Consider the following 25,871-nt stretch of genomic DNA (forward strand, 5'->3'; position numbering starts at 1 on the left):
AGAGTTAACAACATAAGAAATAAGAGCAGGAGTAGGCCATACGGCCCCTCGAGCCTGCTCCACCATTTAATACGATCATGGCTGATCCGATCATGGATTCAGATCCACTTCCCTGCCCACTCCCCATAATCCCTTATCCTCTTATCGGTTAAGTAACTGTCTATCTCTGTCTTAAATTTATTCAATGTCCCAGCTTCCACAGCTCTCTGAAGCAGCGAATTCCACAGACTTACAACCCTCTGAGAAGAAATTCCTCCTCATCTCTGTTTTAAATGGGTGGCCCCTTATTCTAAGATCATGCCCTCTAGTTCTAGTCTCCCCTATCAGCAGAAACATCCTCTCTGCATCCACCTTGTCAAGCCCCCTCATAATCTTATACGTTTCGATAAGATCACCTCTCATTCTTCTGAATTCCAATGAGTAGAGGCCCAACCTACTCAACCTTTCCTCATAAGTCAACCCCCTCATCCCCGGAATCAACCTAGTGAACCTTCTCTGAACTGCCTCCAAAGCAAGTATATCCTTTGTTAAATATGGAAACCAAAACTGCACGCAGTATTCCAGGTGTGACCTCACCAATACCCTGTATAACTGTAACAAGACTTCCCTGCTTTTATACTCCATCCCCTTTGCAATAAAGACCAAGATTCCATTGGCCTTCCTGATCACTTGCTGTACCTGCATACTAACCTTTTATGTTTCATGCAGCAGGACCCCCAGGCCCCACTGCACTGCAGCACTTTGCAATTTTTCTCCATTTAAATAATAACTTGCTCTTTGATTTTATCTGCCAAAGTGCATTACCTCACACTTTCCAACATTATACGCCCTCTGCCAAATTTTTGCCCACTCACTTAGCCTTTCTATGTCCTTTTGCAGATTTTGCTTTTCATCCCATCTTTGTAACGTCAGCAAACTTGGCTACGTTACACTCGGTCCCTTCATCCAAGTCGTCAATATAGATTGTAAATAGTTGGGGTCCCAGCACTGATCCCTGCGGCACCCCACTAGTTACTGGTTGCTAACCAGAGAATGACCCATTTATCCCAACTCTCTGTTTTCTGTTTGTTAGCCAATCCTCTATCCATGCTAATATATTACCCCCAACCTCGTGAACTTTTATCTATTGCAGTAAACTTTTATGTGGCACCTTGTCAAATGCCTTCTGGAAATCCAAATACACCACATCCACTGGTTCCCCTTTATCCACCCTGTTTGTTACATCCTCAAAGAATTGCAGTAAAGGGACGGAGAAGGTTCGTGTGGGGAGGCTGGTTGTTTTTACAGAGAGGGGTTTTTGAAAGCGGGGTTAGAAAAGATGGAGGAATCTGGGGAAGGGAGAGTTCAAGAGGACAGATGCGAAGTTCTGAATGAGACCTGTGAGAAACACTTTGGGGGCACGAGGCAAATGGCTCCGGCATCGACAGCCTATAATTTAGGAGAATTGTGTTGTCACACATCTTTCTCACCCCTTCCTCACACTCGCTCAATCGGAGAGCTCGGATACTCAGATTTGCTGTTCATATACTCCGCTCAACAAAGATTCAGACATGCAATAGGCTTGGTCTCATCCTCCTACACTTTCTTCTTCCCTCCTTCTTCTCACTCGCTCTCTCTGGCACAAACACTCTTTATAAACAACCAGTTGGTTTCAGGTTTGGAACAGATGTGCTCGACGGAGTGAGATTTTCTCTCTCAACCGCCTGTTCCAAGTCTTGAAACGTTCCTCTGAACACTCAGGCATCAATGCGTCGCTTTCCCATGTGGAAACGAAGCAGGCCACTCATTAAGGATGTACTAATCTTTTGCTCTGAATCCTCTGTGGTTCAGACAGTGAATATCAGGAATGGAGCTGTAGTGAATTGGGTGCAAACTGGCACCGCACAATGAGGGCAGGAAGGGAGAGTAGTTCTGCCACCCTCTCATTCTCAGAGCCACAAATGTCTAGTGAGATGGAGCCCAAGATCTAGGTTTATAGTAAGCAGCCTCTGTGTGCGTTCCTACAGTACCAACCAGAATGTGCTGAGGTCCGCGGTCTCCTGCAACAGACCATGCAAATGGTCCAGCATCTTGGTGTGGAAGACAACAGTGTTCATCAGTGCTGCAATTTTCAGGTTTTCTCGCAGAATCAGAGGAGTTTTGGCAACACTTGTGTAAGCCTGAAATGGTACAGCAACTGATGTAAGACACTGGGTGATGGTGCACAGGGAGCCCACCACTGTGACTACTGCCGATACAAGGCAGGTACCAACATGAGATATCACACTCCATCCCATCACATCCCATCCTATCGAATCACATCCCATCCTATCGAATCACATCACATCCCATCCCATCGCATCCCATCGCATCGCATCCCATCGCATCGCATCCCATCGCATCGCATCCCATCGCATCGCATCCCATCGCATCGCATCAAATCTCACCACTTCACTTCACTTCACTTCACATCACTTCACATCTGATAGAGTATTCAAACAGGCTCATTTAGACAGGCTGTGAAAAAACACAGGCCACATTGCATTAAGTCATCAATCAACTTGACATTTTCGGACCTTGGGTAGCGAGCCAATTAAAACGTTAAAAGACTTTCAATTGAGCCAATAACGTCAAAGAAGGCGAGTTCTTTTCTGTAAATTGATCCAGGCATAAATACAGCCATTTTGACCATGTGGTTTCAGTAAGACAAAGAAACTGGCAATCAGCCAGCAGGTTGTTGCTCTCTGCCAAGATTAAAAAGTTAAAACTACCATCGGAGTTCGTATTTCATTGGAAATTAAGAGATCTAACAATTTTGGCGCTGCGAACAGGATCGCTGAGGAAAGAAACTGAATTTTGGACATCGGATCTATATATTGAGGTAAGGACTCCTCTTTTTAAAAAAAGTCCTCGGTCAAAAGTCTAAATTCGCCTCTCCTTCAACGCGATTCCGAAAGCCTCCGGTTTGCGAACCCTCCGGTTGGTAGTCGGCTCGAGGTCCCATAGACGTCTAAACTTCGGCGGTGTGTTAGTTAATTAATCACCGACCTATTGATCGGCTAGCAGGCCTGCGACTCGAGACCCCAGTAAAGAACTCAGTAAAAACGATGGCAGCAGGAGACAAGAACAAAGGATTGCCTACAACTGTTAAAGGTGGGCAGGCACCACCTGAAGTTTCGCTAGATTTAATTCTCGAACAGTTGAAAGAATACATAGAGCAACAATTCAACTTATCTAAAACCTATATTAAGATCGAACAAAAGTACGGAACCTCCAAAGGACAATGGTCCTTGGACGAGATTAAAAGGGTCTGGGGAAAAACGACCCGTATGAAAAATAAAGAGCGAACTAGATGGTCCCTAGAGGTTATGGGCCAGATCCGAAACCGGAATGAAATTATAATGCATTCCCAACATGATCGAGAACTGACCAGTAGAAAGGATCAATTGCAAGTTGTTTGTGCACAGCTGCGACAGAAAAAGCTTGAACTTGAAAAGCTGGAAGCGGAAGTTAAAGATCTTAAAGGTAAAATTAAAGAATGGACAAAATTACTGTCAAGAGACAGTAATAGGAAAAGGAAAATATATTGATCAATTCCCAGGGTACCCATGTTTGGATAAATTAAAAGCGCAAACCCGAAGACACGACCGAGGAATAGAGATGGTTTCTGAATTCTCCGACAATACAGTGTCAGAGGATGATGAAGAATTAGGGGTGCGCTTTGCCCCGTTTAAAAAAAGACAAGTTGTAGTCAAATCAGAAGAGACTGCGGATGAGGGCGGAACCAAAAAAACAAAGAGAAGGGTGTACGAAGAATACTTAGTTCATGCTCCGGCAGACCCAGAGAAAATTGATAAATGGTCCAAGGAATTGCCCAATCCAAAGAAAGGGGGAGTAAAAACGTGGGACCAATTGGACCGCTTAAGAAATATATATCAACTTCATCCCTGGGACGGAGTGCAAATTTTGACCATAATGGTGCCAAAAACACAGGGAAGAAAATTGCACGACAAGGTAGATGAAGCTTTGGGGCAGAATGAGCAAGAATTAGACGCAAGATGGGAGGCGATTAAACACTGGCTGCAAGCCTTCAGTCCAGCTAAGACAGACTGGGGAAAAATTGCAGCCTGCCAACAGAAAGGAACAGAGGAGGTCCTGGAGTATGACGAGCGGTTTAGATGCACGTGGCTAGAACATTCGGGTATGAATAATACGGATGAGGAAATGGATGAACAAGCGTTTGGACCCCTGAAAGCAGTTTTCGTGGCAGGTCTAAAGCCAGAACTGTCCAAAATGCTTAAGGTAGTGTTACCGGACTGGGAAGGTAGAGGAACTACCTTTGCAGCATTGGTGGATCGATGAAACCAATTAGATCGGGATATGGGAGCTAAAGTCCGAGCTGTACAGGCTATGGGATGGAAATCCCAGGATTCCGATAAACAGTCATTTGGAAAATTACCCGGAAAATGTCATTACTGTGGGAAAGAAGGTCACTGGGCCAAGACATGCAGGGCAAAACAGCAAGGTCGTGGCTGGGGAAGAGGACGCAGCCAGGGATACAATTCAGCCAACAAGCCAGGCTTGTCACAAGATAACGACCTCATAGAAGCATTTAAGCGACTGACAATACAACAACAGAAGGAGTTACTTGGGATAGCAAAAAACGATTAGAGCCCACCCTGGCCCCCCTCCTTGCACTAATACAACAAAGGGGAGATGGGCTATATATAACTGCGAGGGTGGGCGATAAGGATGTGGACTGTCTTTTAGACACAGGGGCGGAATTAACATGTTTACCCCTACAATAGGGAGACTTTTTGCTGTTGGATGGTAGGGCACGTACAGTCTATGGAGTTGGGGGCCATAAAATGGAAATTAAAAGGACAACACCGGTACTTATAGGGCTGGGTCCACATGAACTAACCACGCCGGTCTGGATAGGCCCAGTAGATCAACCCCTTTTGGGAATGGACGTTCTAATCCAAATAGATTAATCGTTGCATTTCGAGGATGGTCGGGTGACATGGTCAATTAGAACTTTGAAGAAAGAAGAATTGAAGGAACACCCGATATGGGCTAAAGATGAGAACGATTGTGGCCGACTCCAGATGGAGCCTGCGTCATTTACAGGGACCAAGCCTCCATGCACTAAACAGTATCCCATCAGTCCAACTGCCATCGCGGGAATCTTACCGGTTATTCAGCAATTGGAGAAACAAGGGGTGCTTATTAAAACACATAGCTCCTCCAATAGCCCCGTGTGGCCGGTACAGAAATCTAATGAGACTTGGCGTGTGACTGTCGATTATAGGAAAGCTAACCAGTGTATTGATCAAAAAGCTCCTTTGGTCGCAGATCCCTCCACCATTTTTAATGCCCTCAAACCGGAACATAAATATTTCTCGGTTATAGATATGGCCAACGGATTTTGGTCGGTGCCTCTGGCACCGGAGGTTCGACAGTGGTTTGCTTTCACGGTCCAAGGACAACAGTATACTTGGACCCGGTTACCGCAGGGTTTCCACAACAGCCCTACGGTATTCCACATGGCTTTTACAAAGCCATTTGCAAGAATTACCTCCCCTGTCATCCACAGTCATCCAATATGTAGACGATATCCTGCTAGCTTCAAACACGGAAGAACAGCATGAACAAGATTTACGAGCTTTGCTGGATCACCTTCGGCTGAAAGGACATAAAGCCAGCATCGACAAAGCACAGATATCCCAAGAAGAGGTTGTATACCTGGGACAAAAGATTTCACAAGGAAAGAGAGAACTTACCCAGGATAGAACTGCAGCCATTCGGGCTGCTAAAAAACCCACCACTATTCAGGAACTAAGGTCTTTTTTGGGATTGTGTAACTTTAACAGAAATTGGATTGACTCCTTCACACAGTTTGCTCAGCCATTGAATGATATTTTAAAGGGGAAACGTGCCTCTAAAGAAGCCATCACCCTCACTAAGGAACAGCAAGAGGCCTTCCTGAGTTTGAAAAAGGCTTTGTGTTCAGCACCGGCTCTGGAAATCCCCGACAGTGGTAAGCCATTTACCCTGTTTGTTCATGAGAAAGAAGGATATATGACAGCTATACTGACACCAGAACATGGGGATCGGCAAAGACCTATTGGCTATTATTCGGCAAAACTGGATGCGGTAGCCCTCGGATGGGGAAGTTGCCTAAGGGCCATGGAAGCTACATGTCGAGCGGTAATGATCACTGCGGGTCTAGTCCTCGACCAAAAGCTGATTGTCAAGTGTCCCCACACCGTACACGCTTTGCTGTCTATGAATAGAATGTCTCAGGTGACGGCAGCAAGATGGACCCGCTGGACAGCAGTTTTGGAAGCTCCTAATCTCCATATCGTCCGGGCCAGCCCGGTTAATCCCGCAACTATGCTCCCGATGTCAGAATCGAGGGAGCAAGAGGGGGAAGAATGTGAAGAGCATGACTGCATGGAGATTTAAAAAGAAACAGAAGAAGCAGCCTTAGCAGCAGAGGAGCCTCTACACAACCCAGACCTCATCCTGTTTACAGATGGTTCCTCCTTTGTGGATAATGGTACCAGAAAAGCAGGATGGGCAGTTACAACCTTATATGAGGTAGTGGCAAAAGGATGTTTACCCTCAGGAACGTCAGCACAACAGGCCGAGTTACGGGCCCTGTCAGAAGCATGTCGAATAGCAGAAGGACAGACAGCTAATGTCTACACAGATTCGCGTTATGCTTTTGGAGTCGCTCACGACTTTGGTCTGTTATGGCGTAAAAGAGGATTCCTCACTGCTGCTGGTACACCTATCCGAAATGGAAAAGAAGTCCGAGACTTACTGGAGGCCATACAATTACCTCAGGAAGTGTCCATCCTGAAGTGTAAGGCCCATATCAAGGAAAATACCACAGAAGCACAGGGAAATGCCCTAGCCGACCAGGCAGCTAAAGATGCCGCCTCACAGGGCGTTCCTCCAGAAGAACCAACACAGATGTGCAGATTGAAAGCACGCAGGACTCTGACACGAGACCTTCAAACAATGCAAGGCGAGTGCTCCCGAGAGGAAAAATGGACATGGATTGAGGCAGGAATTAAGTTATGCGAAGATGGTGTCTGGAGACAAAGAGTTACCGACAAGCCAGTCGCGCCACAAGCGCTTATGCTTTTTTTAGCCCAACAGATCCACTCGTGGGGACACTTGGCCTCACAACAGATGATGGCATGGTTCCAGAAAAGCTGGTGGGGTTGGGGATTTAAAAAAATGCCCAGCTGGTAACAGACCGCTGTGTGGTCTGCCAGAAAAATAATTCTGGACCCATCACGGTAATGCCCCAACTGTGGCCCCCTGCCCCTGTCGGACCATTCCAGCATCTGCAGGTTGATTATATATCTCTTCCTTCATGCCAAGGATACACTAACATTCTTGTCATGGTCGACAGATTCTCTAGATGGGTAGAAGCTGTCCCAACTAAAAGAGCCACAGCCAATCACACTGCAAAGGTCTTGTGTAAGGATTACATTCTCCGATGGGGAGTCCCGCGTAGCATTGACTCAGATCAGGGAACACACTTCACAGGTGCTGTCTGCCAAGAAGTCTGTAGGTTACTGAACATTACGTGGGATTTACACTGTCCTTATCATCCACAATCATCAGGACAAGTAGAGCGAATGAATCGAACTCTGAAACAACGGCTTGCCAAATATCACCAAGAAGGAACACCATGGCCCCAGGCACTACCAATAGTGCTATGTAGCATTAGGGCAACCCCGAACAGAACTACAGGTCTAAGCCCATTTGAAATTATAACAGGAAGACCCATGTCGCTGCCAGGAACTATCGATTTACGGAAAGCTGATGTTCACTGAATGAGTGACTCTTTGTTATCATACTGTCAGAACCTAACCAATGCTATTAGTTCTGTTTCCCGACAGGTACCGGCAGCTTGGGGTAATCCACCCGAAGGAGGACACGACATCATCCCGGGAGTCTGGGTGTATGTGAAAAAGTTGCATAAAGAACCTTTGGGTGCCAAGTGGGAGGGACCTTATCAAGTGTTATTGACCACCCAGGCAGCTGTTAAAGTCCAAGGAAAGAAAGCCTAAATCCACGCTTCACACATTAAACGAGCACCCGTAACTGAAGCTGAAATCTGATAAGGACAATTACATTTTGCGAAAATGTATAAATTTACTGTATTATTGATTGTAGGTATTATCGGCATAGGCCTACTTCTTACTAGCCGACCCTCTGCACCAAAGGGAAATAGTAGGGTAGCAAGGGAATTACATGTAGATACCTTTTACTTTTATATTGTTTGTATATGTTGATTAAATGTTGTTGCGATCAGGCGGCTGTAGTTGCTGTCCCGCAGGTGAGACACCTTGCAGGTCCCAGCAGACCGTCTGTACGTGGCACAGGGGTATGTTATGCTTAAGGAAAGGTTGTTTACTGGTTGAATTAAGATATTGATTTGGATTAAATTGGAATAAGGTTAATTAACCTACTAAAACCAGACTTCCATTGTGGCCACGATGGAACTCGGGTTGGTGTAAATTTGTGCGGAAGCTACTAGTCCGGACATATGGCGAAACACATCAACAAATTTTAGAAGGAAACTCTATTAACATGTATAAAATTATTTCGTAGAATGTTTAACCAGTGATACCTGAAGTTTTATGATTCAGTTTGTGAAAGAATCAAAGGGGGGATTGATAGAGTATTCAAACAGGCTCATTTAGACAGGCTGTGAAAAAACACAGGCCACATTGCATTAAGTCATCAATCAACTTGACATTTTCGGACCTTAGGTAGCGAGCCAATTAAAATGTTAAAAGACTTTCAATTGAGCCAATAAGGTCAAAGAAGGCGAGTTCTTTTCTGTAAATTGATCCAGGCATAAATACAGCCATTTTGACCATGTGGTTTCAGTAAGACAAAGAAACTGGCAATCAGCCAGCAGATTGTTGCTCTCTGCCAAGATTAAAAAGTTAAAACTACCATCGGAGTTCGTATTTCATTGGAAATTAAGAGATCTAACTCCATCCCATCACATCACATCCCATCCCATCACATCCCATCACATTGCATCACATCCTATCCAATCACATCAAATCTCATCTCATCTCATCTCATCGCATCCCATCACATCCCATCACATCCCATCACATCCCATCACATCCCATCCCATCCCATCCACATCCACATCACATCCCATCACATCCCATAACATCACATCCCATCCAATCACATCCCATCATATCCCATCCCATCACATTCCATCCAATCCAATCACATCACATCCCATCACATCCTATTCAATCACATCACATCCCATCCAATCCCATCACATCCTATCCAATCGCATCCCATCGCATCACATCTTATCCAATCACATCCCATCCCATCCCATCACATCCTATCCAATCACATCAAATCTCATTGCATCAAATCTCATCACATCACATCACATCCAATCCCATCCAATCCCATCACATCCCATCACATCCCATCTCATCCCATCCAATCCCATCCCATCACATCGCATCACATCCTATCCAATCGCATCACATCCTATCCAATCACATCCCATCACATCACGTCCTATCCAATCACATCACATCACATCCCATCGCATCGCATCGCATCGCATCACATCCCATCCCATCACATCACATCCATCACATCCCATCACATCCATCACATCCTATCCAATCGCATCACATCCTATCCAATCACATCCCATCACATCACATCCCATCGCATCACATCCTATCCAGTCGCATCACATCCTATCCAGTCGCATCACATCCTATCCAATCACATCCCATCCAATCACATCCCATCCCATCCAATCACATCCCATCACATCCCACCCCATCACATAACATCACATCCCATCCCATCCCATCACATCCCACCCCATCACATTCCATCCAATCACATCACATCCCATCGCATCCCATCACATCCTATCCAATCCAATCACATCACATCCCATCACATCCTATTCAATCACATCACATCCCATCACATTGCATCACATCCTATCCAATCACATCAAATCTCATCGCCATCAAATCTCATCCCATCCCATCACATCCCATCACATCCTATCGCATCACATCCTATCGCATCACATCCTATCCAATCACATCCCATCACATCCTATCCAATCGCATCACATCTCATCACATCCTATCCAATCACATCAAATCTCATTGCATCAAATCTCATCACATCACATCCCATCCCATCCCATCCAATCCCATCACATCCCATCACATCACATCGCATCACATCGCATCACATCCTATCCAATCGCATCACATCCTATCCAATCACATCCCATCACATCCCATCCCATCACATCACATCCTATCCAATCACATCACATCCCATCACATCCCATCACATCCTATCCAATCGCATCACATCCCATCACATCCTATCCAATCACATCAAATCTCATTGCATCAAATCTCATCACATCACATCCCATCCCATCACATCGCATCACATCCTATCCAATCACATCAAATCTCATCGCATCAAATCTCATCCCATCCCATCACACTCCATCCCATCACATCACATCCATCACATCCCATCCAATCCCATCACATCCTATCCAATCGCATCCTATCCAATCGCATCACATCCCATCGCATCACATCCTATCCAATCGCATCCCATCCTATCCAATCACATCCCATCCCATCACATCACATCCCATCCCATCACATCCTATCCAATCGCATCACATCCCATCATATCCTATCCAATCACATCAAATCTCATCACATCACATCCATCACATCCCATCCAATCCCATCACATCACATCACATCCCATCCCATCACATCCCATCACATCGCATCACATCCTATCCAATAGCATCACATCCTATCCAATCACATCCCATCACATCCCATCCCATCACATCACGTCCTATCCAATCACATCACATCCCATCACATCACATCCCATCACATCACATCCTATCCAATCCCATCCCATCACATCCGATCCAACCACATCCCATCACATCACATCCCATCACATCACATCCTATCCAATCCCATCCCATCACATCCGATCCAACCACATCCCATCACATCACATCCCATCACACTCCATCCCATCATATCCATCACATCCCATCCAATCCCATCACATCCTATCCAATCACATCCCATCACATCACATCCCATCGCATCACATCCTATCCAATCGCATCACATCCTATCCAATCCCATCCGATCCAACCACATCACATCCCATCCCATCACATCCCATCACATCTCACATCCCATCCCATCACATTCCATCCAATCACATCACATCACATCGCATCCCATCACATCCTATCCAATCCAATCACATCACATCCCATCACATCCTATTCAATCACATCACATCCCATCACATTGCATCACATCCTATCCAATCACATCAAATCTCATCGCATCAAATCTCATCCCATCCCATCACATCACATCCCATCCAATCCCATCACATCCTATCCAATCGCATCACATCCTATCCAATCACATCGCATCACATCACATCGCATCGCATCACATCCCATCGCATCACATCCCATCGCATCACATCCCATCGCATCACATCCCATCGCATCACATCCTATCCAATCGCATCACATCCTATCCAATCACATCCCATCCCATCACATCCCATCACATCCTATCCAATCGCATCACATCCCATCACATCCTATCCAATCACATCAAATCTCATTGCATCAAATCTCATCACATCACATCCATCACATCCCATCCAATACCATCACATCCCATCCAATCCCATCACATCACATCCAATCCCATCACATCCCATCCAATCCATTCCAATCCCATCCAATCCCATCCCACCCCATCACACCCCATCACATCCTATCCAATCACATCCCATCACATCACATCACGTCCTATCCAATCACATCACATCCCATCCCATCACATCCTATCCAATCGCATCACATCCCATCACATCCTATCCAATCACATCAAATCTCATTGTATCAAATCTCATCACATCACACCCATCACATCCCATCCCATCACATCCCATCATATCCCATCACATCCCATCCCATCATATCGCTTTCCATCACACTCAATCCCATCACATCCCATCCCATCCATCACACTCCATCACATCCCTTCACATCCCATCCCATCACATCGCATCCTATCCAATCGCATCACATCCTATCCAATCACATCCCATCCCATCCATTACATCACACTCCATCCCATCACATCCCATCCCATCACATCCCAACCCTTCAGATCACATCCCTTCACATCCAATCCCATCACATCCCATCCCTTCACAACCCATCCCATCACATCCCATCCCATCACACTCCATCACATCCTATTCCATCACATCCCCTCCCCTCCCCTCACATCCCCTGAGAACTAATTGTCTGCCTGATACCTATTACAATCCATTGCATCCCATCACATCAGTTTATCATATCCCATTAAAATTCAGCCTTTCCTGTGAAGTTATTGTATCACACCACATCAAACCACACACTATAACTGTGCACCATATCATACACTACACCACCACACCCCACAATACAGCAGCACACCCTACAATACAGAGGGACATGGTTGTTCATTCATTTTATGCAGAAATAACAGCTTACCTGGAGCCGAAACCAATCCAGTCGGAGGCCTTGGAAATTAAATTGCTCTTCATTCTCAACTATGATTTAACAGAGAGTGTCTGTTAACTACTGTACATTGATATAGAGAGAGCACTTGTAAACCACTGTACATTGATGATATTTGAGGACTTAGAGCATGTCAATATTTGAAAAGCGGGCAATATTTGAAGAGTTGGAGTGGGTCAATATTTGAAGGGCAGATCAATATTTGAAACGTTCGAGCGGGTCAATATATGCAGAGTTGGTGTTGTCAGTCTGTCAGGAAGCCAGGGTGCTTGTTCCCGAGGAACTAGTTTAATGTAAGTTATATGGTATCCTCAAATACGATTTGTAGAAAGTATTTGCAGAATCAATGGTAGACCTGCTTCTGTTCCCCGTCGATTGGAACCCTACCTTGCTTGATATTCAGAGATGTCAGGCTGTTCACAAAGGATGACATAATCACAGACTCCTCCTCGGGACAAACAGTGAGGTTCTGAAAGTACAGAAGCAAAAACACGTCTTTTTCATCAAATCATCTGAATTGTATATTTTACTCTGGCTTTAGTGCAAGTGTGAACTGACCCTTGACCAGGACGACTCATTCGACAATATCGGGCCAACCCCTGCATTCTAACACTCTGAAACTACTTCCACAGCTACGACAACACTAAGTCTTCAACCAAATTATGAGTTGATCCCACTGACACTGATCCCACTGATCCCAGTGCCACTGATCCCACTGATACCAGTCCCACTGATCCCACTGATCCCAATCCCACTGATCCCACTGATCCCAGTTCCACTGATTCCAGTCCCACTGATCCCAGTCCCACTGATCCCAATCCCACTGATCCCAGTTCCACTGATTCCACTGATCCCAGTCCCACTGATCCCAGTCCCACTGATCCCAATCCCACTGATTCCAGTCCCACTGATCCCAGTCCCACTGATCCCAATCCCACTGATTCCAGTCCCACTGATCCCAGTCCCATTAATCCCAGTCCCACAGATCCCAGTCCCACTGATCTCACTGATCCCAGTCCCACAGATCCCAGTCACACTGATCCCAGTCCCACTGATCTCACTGATCCCAGTCCCACAGATCCCAGTCCCATTGATCCCAGTCCCACTGATCCCAGTCCCATTGATCCCAGTCACACTGATCCCAGTCACACTGATCCCAGTCCCACCGATCCCAGTCCCACCGATCCCAGTCCCACTGATCCCAGTCCCACTGATCGCAGTCCCACTGATCCCAGTCACACTGATCTCACTGATCCCAGTCCCACAGATCCCAGTCCCACTGATCCCAGTCACACTGATCTCACTGATCCCAGTCCCACAGATCCCAGTCCCACTGATCCCAGTCACACTGATCCCAGTCCCACTGATCCCACAGATCCCAGTCCCATTGATCCCAGTCCCACTGATCCCAGTCCCATTGATCCCAGTCACACTGATCCCAGTCCCACTGATCTCACTGATCCCAGTCCCACAGATCCCAGTCCCATTGATCCCAGTCCCATTGATCCCAGTCACACTGATCCCATTGATCTCAGTCCCACTGATCCCAGTCCCACTGGGTCCTAGTCCCACTGATCCCACTGTTCCCAGTCCCACTGATGCCACTTATCCCAGTCCCACTGATGCCACTTATCCCAGTCCCACTGATCCCAGTCCCACTGATCCTGAGTGAAGTCATGTCTGTGGCTATGGCCCTTTATTGAACATCAGTGAAAACCTCTGCCCGCGACTTCTCTTCCCTGTTACAGAAGCTTTCTTTTTACCTGAATTGTTTCATTGAGGACGACTGCATCAAAGCCGGCAAGATACAGGACAAAGTAGCGCTGGATCACCTTCTTAAACTTTCGCAGCAATCCTCGCAGCTCCTCCATCGCAAACAGCAGCTCTGCTATGTTACTGGAAGAAAAGGAGCAGCGAGTCAGTGTGTCAGTGTAACTCTGCAGGCTTCCCAAACCAGCAGGGGCTGCCGCACACCTTAAACCGGGGACGAGGACAATATATCGGCCCTGATCCCACAGTCCTTCCGGCACATTGCCAATGTGACTTCAGCGCAAGGACTTCAAACTAGACCGAGATCACTATACATCCTTCCTGGCATGTGCTGGGAATTCCCAAACTGCTTTGAAAGTGGCAGGAGGAGGGTCTTCCGCTTACAATGCCAGTGATGCGGAGGGGGTGCGACCTGGGGAATGGACTCCCTACATTGGGAGGCCATGTGACCTCGGCTTCTCAGAAGGATGGAGCATGTTTGGAGGCTGGTACGCCAGGAAGGAGGGGTACGGGCCTCAGGACCACCTTGGGAGTCCAGGTCAGGGCAAAAGAGTCAAGCTGCTGTTACTCAAACTCCACACTTCCACCTGGAGGTCTCTCAGTTCGATGGGGTTTTGTGTATTGATGCTGGGGTCAGGGGCATGGTGACATCGCACTCACACATCTTATGGTGAGCTGTGCTGGTCAACTTGATACCAGAACATGATCCTGGTTCCTGCTCTCTGCCTAATAAAATATTACCCCTCTGATAATTGGAAGTGAGGTGACACTCCATGGTATCAGAAAAGAAGGCCATTCGGCCTGTGCTGGCTCTTTGAAAGAACAGTCATACTGAGTCGCACATCACCACGTTCTGTCCGTAAGTTCCTCATCCTCAGGTACCTGTCCAACTTCCTGTTACAAATATTCACGGAATCAGCTTCCATCACCTTTTCAGGGAGAGCGGTCCAGATCCCGACAACTCTCTAAGTGATAAATATTTCTCCTTATCTCCCCGCTAGATCTGTCACCAATGATTTTGAACCTGTGACCTCTGGTTATTGACACTCTCGCCCGAGGGAATAGATTTTTTCAAGCTACTCTATCAAAACCTCTCATCATCTTCAAAACCTCTATTAGGTCACCTCTTAACCTTCTCTGTTCCAAGGAGAACAGTCCTAACTTTTCCAACCTCTCCTTATGACAGAAGTCCCTCATCCCTGGCACTGGATGAATAGAAGCTTCCTCTAGTTAAATATCAAGACCAAAGCCATTGTCTTTGGTCCCCGCCACAAATTCCATTCCCTAGCGATCAACTCCATCCCTCTCCTTAGCATCTGTCTGAGGCTGAACCAGACTGTTCGCAAACTTGGTGTCATAGTTGACCCTGAAATGAGCTTCCAGCCACATATCCGTGACGTCACTAAGACCGCCTATTTCCACCTCCTGAACATCGCTGGTCTCCGTCCCTTCCTCAGCTCATCCGCTGCCGAAGCCCTCATAATAACATAATTGGAACAGGAGTAGGCCGATGGCCCCTCGAGCCACTTCCGCCATTCCACAAGATCATGGCTGATCCTCCACCTCAAATCCACTTTCCTGCCCGATCTCCATATCCTTAGATTTTTGGACTCTTGGAAAATCAATCTATCTCAGCCTTGAATATACTCAAAGACTGAGCCTCCACAGCTCTCTGGGGTAGAGAATTCCAAAGATTCACCACCATCTGAGTGAAGACATTCCTCCTCATCTCAGTCTTAAATGGCCGACCCCATATCCTGAGACGGTGACCCCTGGTTCTAGATACTCCAACCAGGGGAAACAACCTCTCAGCATCTACCCTGTCAACACCCCTCAAAATATCACATGTTTCAATGAGATCACCTCTCATTCTTCCAATCTCCAGAGTATAGGTTCAATCTACTCAATCTCTCCTCATAGGACAACCCTCTCATCCTAGTAATAAATCTAGTGAACCTTCATTGAATCGCCTCCAAGGCAAGTATATCCTTCATCAGATAAGGAGACTAAAACACAGTTCTCCAGGTGTGGTCTCACCAGAGGACCTGTACAATCGTAGCAAAACTTCCTTACTCTTATACTCCAACCCCCTTGCAATAAAGGCCAACATGCCATTTGTCTTCCTTTTTGCTTGCTGTACCTGCATGTTAACATTCTGTGTTTCCTTACGAGGACACCTAAATCTCTCTGAACACCAACATTTAATAGTTTCTCACCATTTAAAAAATATTCTGTTGTTCTATTCTTCCTACCAAAGTGAATAACCTCACATTTCCCCGAGTTATACTCATCCATGCCTTAATTACCTCTAGGCTTGACTATTCTAACACACTCCTGGCCAGTCTCCCTAAACATACAAAGATAGAAACATAGAAAATAGGTGCAGGAGTAGGCCATTCGGCCCTTCGAGCCTGCACCACCATTCAATATGATCATGGCTGATCATGCAACTTCAGTACCCCTTTCCTGCTTTCTCTCCATACCCTCTGATCTCTTTAGCCGTAAGGGCCACATCTAACTCCCTTTTGAATATATCCAACAAACTGGCATCAACAACTTTCTGTGGTAGAGAATTCCACAGGTTCACAATTCTCTGAGTGAAAAAGTTTCTCCTCATCTCGGTCCTAGATGGCTTACCCCTCATCCTTAGACTGTGACCCCTGGTTCTGGACTTCCCCAACATCGGGAACATTCTTCCTGCAGCTAACCTGTCCAATCCTTCTTCCTGCATCTAACCTGTCCAATCCAAACTTGGGGTCATCCAAAACTCGGCTGCCCGTGTCCTAACTTGCACCAAGTCCCGCTCATCCATCTCCCCTGTGCTCACTGACCTACATTGGCTCCCGGTTAAGCAACACCTCTATTTTAAAAGTCTCATCCTTGTTTTCAAATCCCTTCATTGCCTCACCCCTCCTCCAGCTCTGTAATCCCTCTAGAACTCTGCGCTCCCCCTATTCTAGCCTTTTGAACATTCCCAATTTTAATCGCTCCACCATTGCCGGTCATACCTTCAGCTGCCTAGGTCCTAAGCTCTGGAATTCCCTCCCTAAATCGCTCCACCTCTCGTTCCTCCTTTAAAACACTCCTTAAAACCTACCTCTTTGAACATTATCCGGTCTAACATCTCCTTATGTGGCTCAGTGTCTGTTTTTTTGACAGCGCTCCTGTGAAGCACCTTGGGACATTTTATTATGTTAAAGGTGCTATATAAATATAAGTTGTTCCTGTTGATGTTATATTCTATGACTTTATTTATAAATCCAAGTAACCCATATATATGCTCTATATAAAAAAACTTTCCAGCAATGTAACAGCTGCCCCTCTGTTGCTTAACTCAAGCCAAATAGTCCCAGAACCATTGAGTAAATCCTTTCTATTTAGAGCTGTAACGTCATCCTTAAGATACTGCCACATCCCCTCCTCTTTTTCCTTCTTATTATTCCTGAATACTGCGTAACCGGGAATATTAAGAACCCATTCCTGGCCTTGTTTGAGCCATGTTTCTGTTAATGCAACCAGGTCATAACGTGTGCCTGCAGCACACCAATCTTCTTAGTCACACTGCGAACATTGACGTTCATATAGTTTAACACCTCCTTTGCCACTTTTCACTATTTTCCTCAATCTGGTCCCTGCAATTTTGGAAATATTTCTAAATTTAATGCTACTATTAATTGGTAGATGCAGTAAATCTAACACCTGAGCCTGCTGGTTAACAGCACTCCAGGGCATTGCACATTACTGACCCGCCACATGGCTCATGGACTGGCAGGTAGATCTCTCACTGGGGCCCCGAGATTCTTGTCAGTCGGCTCAAGATAAACAAACCCTGAACGGAGAGTGTGCACAATGGCAGGCTAGTTTAATGGTGCTCTGTGCTTTTAACCGCTTGTACTCCAGTAGTACTTGAGGGTCCCTAAGTGTTGGATGTTGCCAAACTGTGACAAAGGTTTCAGGACTTGGTTGTGTGGAGCGAGTCCTTACGGGGAAGCCATATCGGGCAGGCAGAGACTCTGCGTGAGTGGATTTCTCAATCGTTTGCTTCAAGAATCATGAATGCGGCAAAGGGATTTTACACATGTCATACACCCATCAACTAAAAGATCTTCCTCAACTGCCTTCAGTCCAGCTGTCTTATCTTTGCAACTCAATTAGGGTAGCTGAGTTTGTCTGCACCACCCTCCTGTTTAGAGGCTTCAATATCAAACTCCCACCAATCTGACTCCTTTTCACTGTCGAGAAATCAGTTTTCCTGCATTCACTGACAAGTATTTCAGAGATTTGATTCAAATTTTGAGACAGAGGAAAACCCACTTTACACTGTCCCATCAAACACTCCCAGGGCAGGGACAGCACAGGGTTAGATACAGAGTAAAACTCCCTCTACACTGTCCCATCAAACATTCCCAGGGCAGGTACAGGGGGTTAGATACAGAGTAAAGCTCCCTCTACACTGTCCCATCAAACACTCCCAGGGCAGGTACAGCACGGGGTTAGATACAGAGTAAAGCTCCCTCTACACTGTCCCATCAAACACTCCCAGGGCAGGTAGAGCAGGTACAACAGGCGTCGATCAGCCAGCGGGACATCGAGGAGGTCTACCAGTGCAGCTGCAGCAGGGAGAGAAAGCAAAAAAGTAGAAAGAAATAGAAGGGTGACGTCACAGCCAAGGGGGTAAGTGATTGGCTGGTGATTGGTGAGTTGTTTTTCTTTTTTCTTTTTCTTTTCTTTATCAGTAAGTAACCGTTTTAGCATTTTTGTTGCCCAATTAAGTTAATCTAATGGTTAAGTCATGGCAGGAGAGCTCGGACATGTGTTATGCTCCTCCTGTAATATGTGGGAAGTCAGGGACGCTTCCAATGTCCCTGACGACGTGTGCAGGAAGTGCATCCACCTGCAGCTCCTGACAGACCGCATTGCGGCACTGGAGCTGCGGGTGGATTCACTCTGGAGCATCCACGATGCTGAGAATGACGTGAATAGCACGCTTAGTGAGTTGGCCACACCGCAGGTAAAGGGTACACAGCCAGATAGGGGATGGGTGACCAACAGGAAGAGCAGTGCAAGGAAGGTAGTGAAGGGGTCCCCTGCGGTCATCCCCCTGCAAAACAGATACGGCGCTTTGAGTACTGTTGGGGGGAATGACTCATCACGGGGTAGCAGCAGCAGCCAAGTTCATGGCACCATGGGTGGCTCTGCTGCACAGGAGGGCAGGAAAAAGAGTGGGAGAGCTATAGTGGTAGGGGATTCTATTGTAATGGGAAGAGATAGGCGTTTCGGTGGCCGCAACCGAGACTCCAGGATGGTATGTTGCCTCCCTGGTGCAAGGGTCAAGGATGTCTCGGAGCGGGTGCAGGACATTCCGAAAAGGAAGGGTGAACAGCCAGTTGTCGTGGTGTATATAGGTACCAACGATATAGGTAAAAAACGGGTTGAGGTCCTATGAGACGAATTTAGGGAGCTAGGAGCTAAATTAAAAAGTAGGACCTCAAAAGTAGTAATCTCAGGATTGCTACCAATGCCACGTGCTAGTCAGAGTAGGAATCGCAGGATAGCTCAGATGAATACGTGGTTTGAGGAATGGTGCAGAAGGGAGGGATTCAAATTCCTGGGACATTGGAACCGGTTCTGGGGGAGGTGGGACCAGTACAAACCAGACGGTCTGCACCTGGGCAGGACCGGAACCAATGTCCGAGGGGGAGTGTTTGCTAGTGCTGTTGGGGAGGAGTTAAACTAATATGGCAGGGGGATGGGAACCTATGCAGGGAGACAGAGGGAAGTAGAATGGGGGCAGAAGCAAAAGATAGAAAGAAGAAAAGTAAAAGTGGAGGGCAGAGAAACGCAAGGCAAAAAGCAAAAAGGGCCACATTACAGCAAAATTGTAACGGGGCAAAGTCTGTTAAAAAGACAAGCCTGAAGGTTCTGTGCCTCAATGCGAGGTGTATTCGGAATAAGGTGGACGAATTAACTGCGCAGATAGCAGTTAACGGATATGATGTAATTGGCATCATGGAGACATGGCTCCAGGGTGACCAAGGCTGAGAACTCAACATCCACGGGTATTCAACATTTAGGAAGGATAGACAGAAAGGAAAAGGAGGCGGAGTGGCATTGCTAGTTAAAGAGGAAATTAATGCAATAGTAAGGAGGGACATTAGCCTGGATGATGTGGAATCGGTATGGGTGGAGCTACGAAATACCAAAGGGCAGAAAACGTTAGTGGGAGTTGTGTATAGACCACCAAACAGTAGTAGTGAGGTTGGGGACAGCATCAAACAAGAAATTAGGGATGCGTGCAATAAAGGAACAGCAGTAATCATGGACGACTTTAATCTACATATAGATTGGGCTAACCAAACTGGTAGCAATGCAGTGGAGGAGGATTTCCTGGAGTGTATTAGGGATGGTTTTCCAGACCAATATGTCGAAGAACCAACTAGAGGGCTGGCCATCCTCGACTGGGTGATGTGTAATGAAAGAGGACTAATTAGCAATCTTGTTGTACGAGGCCCCTTGGGGAAGAGTGACCATAATATGGTAGAATTCTTTATTAAGATGGAGAGTGACACAGTTAATTCAGAGACGAGGGTCCTGAACTTAAGGAAAGGTAACTTCGATGGTATGAGACGTGAATTGGCGAGGAGAGACTGGCGAGTGATACTTAAAGGGTTGACGGTAGATAGGCAATGGCAAACATTTAAAGATCACATGGATGAACTTCAACAATTGTACATCCCTGTCTGGAATAAAAATAAAACGGGGAAGGTGGCTCAACCGTGGCTAACAAGGGAAATTAAGGATAGCATTAAATCCAAGGAAGAGGCATATAAATTGGCCAGAAAAAGCAGCAAACTTGAGGACTGGGAGAATTTTATAATACTGCAGAGGAGGACAAAGGGTTTAATTAGGAGGGGGAAAATAGATTATGAGAGGAAGCTTGTTGCGAACATAAAAACTGACTGTAAAAGTTTTTATCGATACGTGAAGAGAAAAAGATTACTGAAGACAAACGTAGGTCCCTTGCAGTCAGAGTCAGGTGAATTTATAATGGGGAATGAAGAAATGGCGGACCAGTTAAACAAATACTTGGTTCTGTCTTCGCGAAGGAAGACACAAATAACCTTCCGGAAATACTAGAGGACCGAGGGTCTAGTGAGAAGGAGGAACTGAAGGAGATCCTTATTCGGCGGGAAATTGTGTTGGGGAAATTGATGGGATTGAAGGCCGATAAATCCCCGGGCCTGATAGTCTGCATCCCAGAGTACTTAAGGAAGTGGCCCTAGAAATAGTGGATGCATTGGTGATCATTTTCCAACAGTCTATCGACTCTGGATCAGTTCCTATGGATTGGAGGGTAGCTAATGTAACACCACTGTTTAAAAAAGAGGGGGGGGGGGGGGGAAAGAGAAAACGGGTAATTATAGACCGGTTAACCTGACATCGGTAGTGGGGAAAATGTCGGAATCAATTATTAAAGATGAAATAGCAGCACATTTGGAAAGCAGTGACAGGATCGGTCCAAGTCAGCATGGATTTATGAAAGGGAAATCCTGCTTGACAAATCTTCTCAAATTTTTTGAGGATGTAACTGGTAGAGTGGACAAGGGAGAACCAGTGGATGTGGTGTATTTGAACTTTCAAAAGGCTTTTGACAAGGTCCCACACAAGAGATTGGTGCGCAAAATTAAGGCACATGGTATTGGGGGTAATGTACTGATGTGGATAGAGAACTGGTTGGCAGACAGGAAGCAGAGAGTCGGGATAAACGTGTCCTTTTCAGAATGGCAGGCAGTGACTAGTGGGGTGTCACAGGGCTCAGTGCTGGGACCCCAGCTATTTACAACATACATTAATAATTTAGATGAAGGAATTGAGTGTAATATCTCCAAGTTTGCAGATGACACTAAGCTGGGTGGCGGTGTGAGCTGTGAGGACGACGCTAAAAGGCTGCAGGGGGACTTGGACAGGTTAGGTGAGTTGGCAAATGCGTGGCAGATGCAGTATAATATGGATAAATGTGAGGTTATCCACTTTGGGGGCAAAAACACGAAGGCAGAATATATCGGAATGGCGGCAGATTAGGAAAAGGGGAGGTGCAACGTGGCCTTGGTGTCATGGTACATCAGTCATTGAAAGTGGGCATGCAGGTACAGCAGGCGGTGAAGAAGGCAAATGGTATGTTGGCCTTCATAGCTAGGGGATTTGAGTATAGGAGCAGGGAGGTCTTACTGCAGTTATACAGGGCCTTGGTGAGGCCTCACCTGGAATATTGTGTTCAGTTTTGGTCTCCTAATCGGAGGAAGGACGTTCTTGCTATTGAGGGAATGCAGCGAAGGTTCACCAGACTGATTCCCGGGATATGAGGAGAGACTGGATCGACTGGGCCTGTATTCACTGGAGCTTGGAAGGATTAGAGGAGATATCATAGAAACATATAAAATTCTGACGGGACTGGACAGGTTAGATGCGGGAAGAATGTTCCCGATGTTGGGAAAGTCCAGAACCAGGGGACATAGTCTTAGGATAAGGGGTAGGCCATTTAGGACTGAGATGAAGAGAAACTTCTTCACTCAGAGAGTTGTTAACCTGTAGAATTTCCTACCGCAGAAAGTTGTTGATGCCAGTTCATTGGATATATTCAAGAGGGAGTTAGATATGGCCCTTATGGCTAAAGGGATCAAGGGGTATGGAGAGAAAGCAGGAAAGGGGTACTGAGGTGAATGATCAGCCATTATCATTTTGAATGGCGGTGCAGGCTCGAAAGGCCGAATGGCCTACTCCTGCACCTATTTTCTATCTTTCTATGTTAGATACAGAATAAAGCTCCTTTACACTGTCCGATCAAACACTCGCAGGACAGGTACAGCATGGGGTTAGATTCATAGAAACTGCAGGGGCCATTCGGACCCTCGAGCTTGTTCTGCCATTCAATTAGATCATGGATGATCCGATCAGCTCCGCTGGGCGGGGCCACATCGTCCGCATGTTCAACACGCGATTCCCAAAGCAAGCGCTCTGCTTGGAACTCCTACACAGCAAGCGAGCCAAAGGTGGGCAGAGGAAACGTTTTAAGGACACTCTCAAGCCTCCCTGATAAAGTGCAACATCCCCACTGACACCTGGGAGTCCCTGGCCCATGACCGCCCTAAGTGGAGGGCGCTGAGCACCTCGAGTCTCGTCGCCGAGAGCATGCAGAAATCAAGTGCAGGCAGCGGAAAGAGCATGCGGCAAACCAGTCCCACCCACCCTTAACCTCAACCACTGTCTGTCCCACCTGTGACAGAGACTGTAATTCCCGTATTGGACTGTTCAGTCACTTGAGAACTCACTTTTAGAGTGTAAGCAAGTCTTCCTCAACTCCGAGGGACTGCCGATGATGATGATGATGGTGGATGATCTGTATCTTAACTCTATTTAACTGACATTGCTCCATATTCCTTAATACACTTGCCGAACAAAAATCTATCCTCTCAGTTTGGAAAGCTCCAAATGACCCCCAACATCCACAGGTTTTTGGGGAGAGAGTGCCAGATTCCCAGCACCCTTTGTGTGATGAACTACTTCCTGACATCACCCTGAACGTCCTGGCTCTAATGTTAAGGTGACGCCCCCTTGTTCTGGACTTCCCCCACCAGATGAAATAGTTTCTCCCGATCTACCTTACAGTATCTACTCGCCCAGTCTGTACAACCTGCCCTCATAATGTAACCCTTTTACCCCGGTAACATTCTGGGGAACCTGCCCTGCCCCACACTGAACTCCCTCTGCCACTCACTGAGACTATCCGTGTCCCTTTGTACGTTCCTGCTCCCTGATCTACACAACTTACTGTGTCTCCTAACTTAGTGTTGTCAGCAAGCTTGGATATCCAGCTCGCTATCCAAGTCATTATGGGAGCGAAATTCGGGAGTAGTACCAGTTGTGATGCAAGAGTTCCTCCGCCAGGCACAGAAGTCCCGCCCCCGTCAGAAAATATATCACCCTGCACTTCCAGTCGAGGCGGGACCAGGCGCAAAAGGCCCCAATGTTCCATGGCAACACGGAGGGCTGCATAGAGCTGGCGGGAAGACAGGGCCCTTCCATTAAAGGGCGGGGCCACGCTGCCTAATCCTCAGCCGGGAACCAGGGCCATCGATGGACTACCAAGGAAGCAGAGTGCCGGTGTGCAACATCACGGCGCGGATCCCATGATACAACAGGAAGAAGAGTGCGACCAGTAAGTCCGCCATTTTGAAATTTTTCACTGCTGCGCCTCCCCCACAATCTTCGCCACGCGAACGGCCTACAGCCAATGCTTCACGGGGCACTACCAAATCTTCGTTCCGGGGCTCAGCGGCAGGAGCAGGGCGCTACTGGTTCTCATCGCTGCTAACCTCCTGCCGATTTGCGCAGGAGTCGGTAGCAACACCACGCCCGTGCTAAGAGTCGTTTATGCCCAGTTAATGCCAGGGGTATAAACTAGAGGCGTAAACGACCCAATTTCTCCCCCATCGTGAAAAGCTGAGTCCCCAGTACTAACCACTGGGGGGCTGGGGGGGCGGCACTGGTAACATCCTGTCCATTGAAGTACTATCCCAACTCACTAACCAGTTCCCCACCCAGGGCAACAGGTATGTGCAATCTTGTCGAAGGCCATATTAGTAACATCCACAATGTTAGTTACCTCCTCAAAAAAATCCAATTCCGTTTGTTAGACATGACTTCCCCTTTACAAATCCACGCTGCCTCGTTCACATTTATCCTAATGCTCAATCACTCTGTCCCCAATAACAGGACATACCTTAGCCTAAAGCCCCTTTAGCATCACTGTGAGATTTCCCCTTCTCTATATATATCTTTATTTGCTTTCTATCTCCTTCCTTCACCTGTCCACGTAGTCCTCCGGGGTCTTGGTCTTGGTGATATTCTCAGCATGACGCACCAGCCATGAAATCTCATCGCGAGAAAACGACAGAGCCATGAAAACAAAAAGGACCTGGAGCAAAGAGAATGGACAAGAGGCTTCTGAAGTTCATGACAAACACTACAAACAATTCATCAGGTCACCTTCAGAAGTGGGAAGATTCATCTTTAATTTCCTGCCAGATTACGGTCAACTGAGCCCAGGACTCAAACTGAACTTACATGTACTCGTGAGCAGTGGGTAAATGCATAAGAACACAAGAAATAGGAGCAGGAGTCGGCCATTCGGCCCCTCGAGCCTACTCCGCCATTTAATAAGATCATGGCTGATCCAATCATGGACTCGGCTCCACTTCCCCGCCCGCTCCCCATAATCCTTTACTCCCTTATCGCTCAAAAATCTGTCTATGTCCACACAGACCAGCAAGCTTGCACAATACTGCTGTATTGTGTTCGCAGTTAGGTGATCTAGTCAGCGATGCTACAATTACAGGCAACGCCCCTTGGCTAGGCAGGGTGGGCA

General features: G+C 46.7%; 1 protein-coding gene across 1 annotated transcript in view; it reads right to left on the reverse strand.

Moving 5' to 3' along the window:
• LOC139240999 (nck-associated protein 1-like) overlaps window positions 1-25,871 on the reverse strand; it is a 394,739-nt gene that overhangs the window by 251,287 nt on the left and 117,581 nt on the right. Inside the window, exons 12-16 of the mRNA XM_070869663.1 lie at window positions 25,312-25,421; window positions 14,440-14,572; window positions 13,064-13,145; window positions 12,650-12,708; window positions 2,014-2,159 (exon numbers count right to left, since the gene is read on the reverse strand). Coding sequence (XP_070725764.1) covers window positions 2,014-2,159; window positions 12,650-12,708; window positions 13,064-13,145; window positions 14,440-14,572; window positions 25,312-25,421 — 530 coding nt within the window. The remainder of the gene's footprint in view (window positions 1-2,013; window positions 2,160-12,649; window positions 12,709-13,063; window positions 13,146-14,439; window positions 14,573-25,311; window positions 25,422-25,871) is intronic.

The sequence above is a fragment of the Pristiophorus japonicus genome, chromosome X, assembly GCF_044704955.1.
Source record: "Pristiophorus japonicus isolate sPriJap1 chromosome X, sPriJap1.hap1, whole genome shotgun sequence".
Classification (NCBI taxonomy): domain Eukaryota; kingdom Metazoa; phylum Chordata; class Chondrichthyes; family Pristiophoridae; genus Pristiophorus; species Pristiophorus japonicus.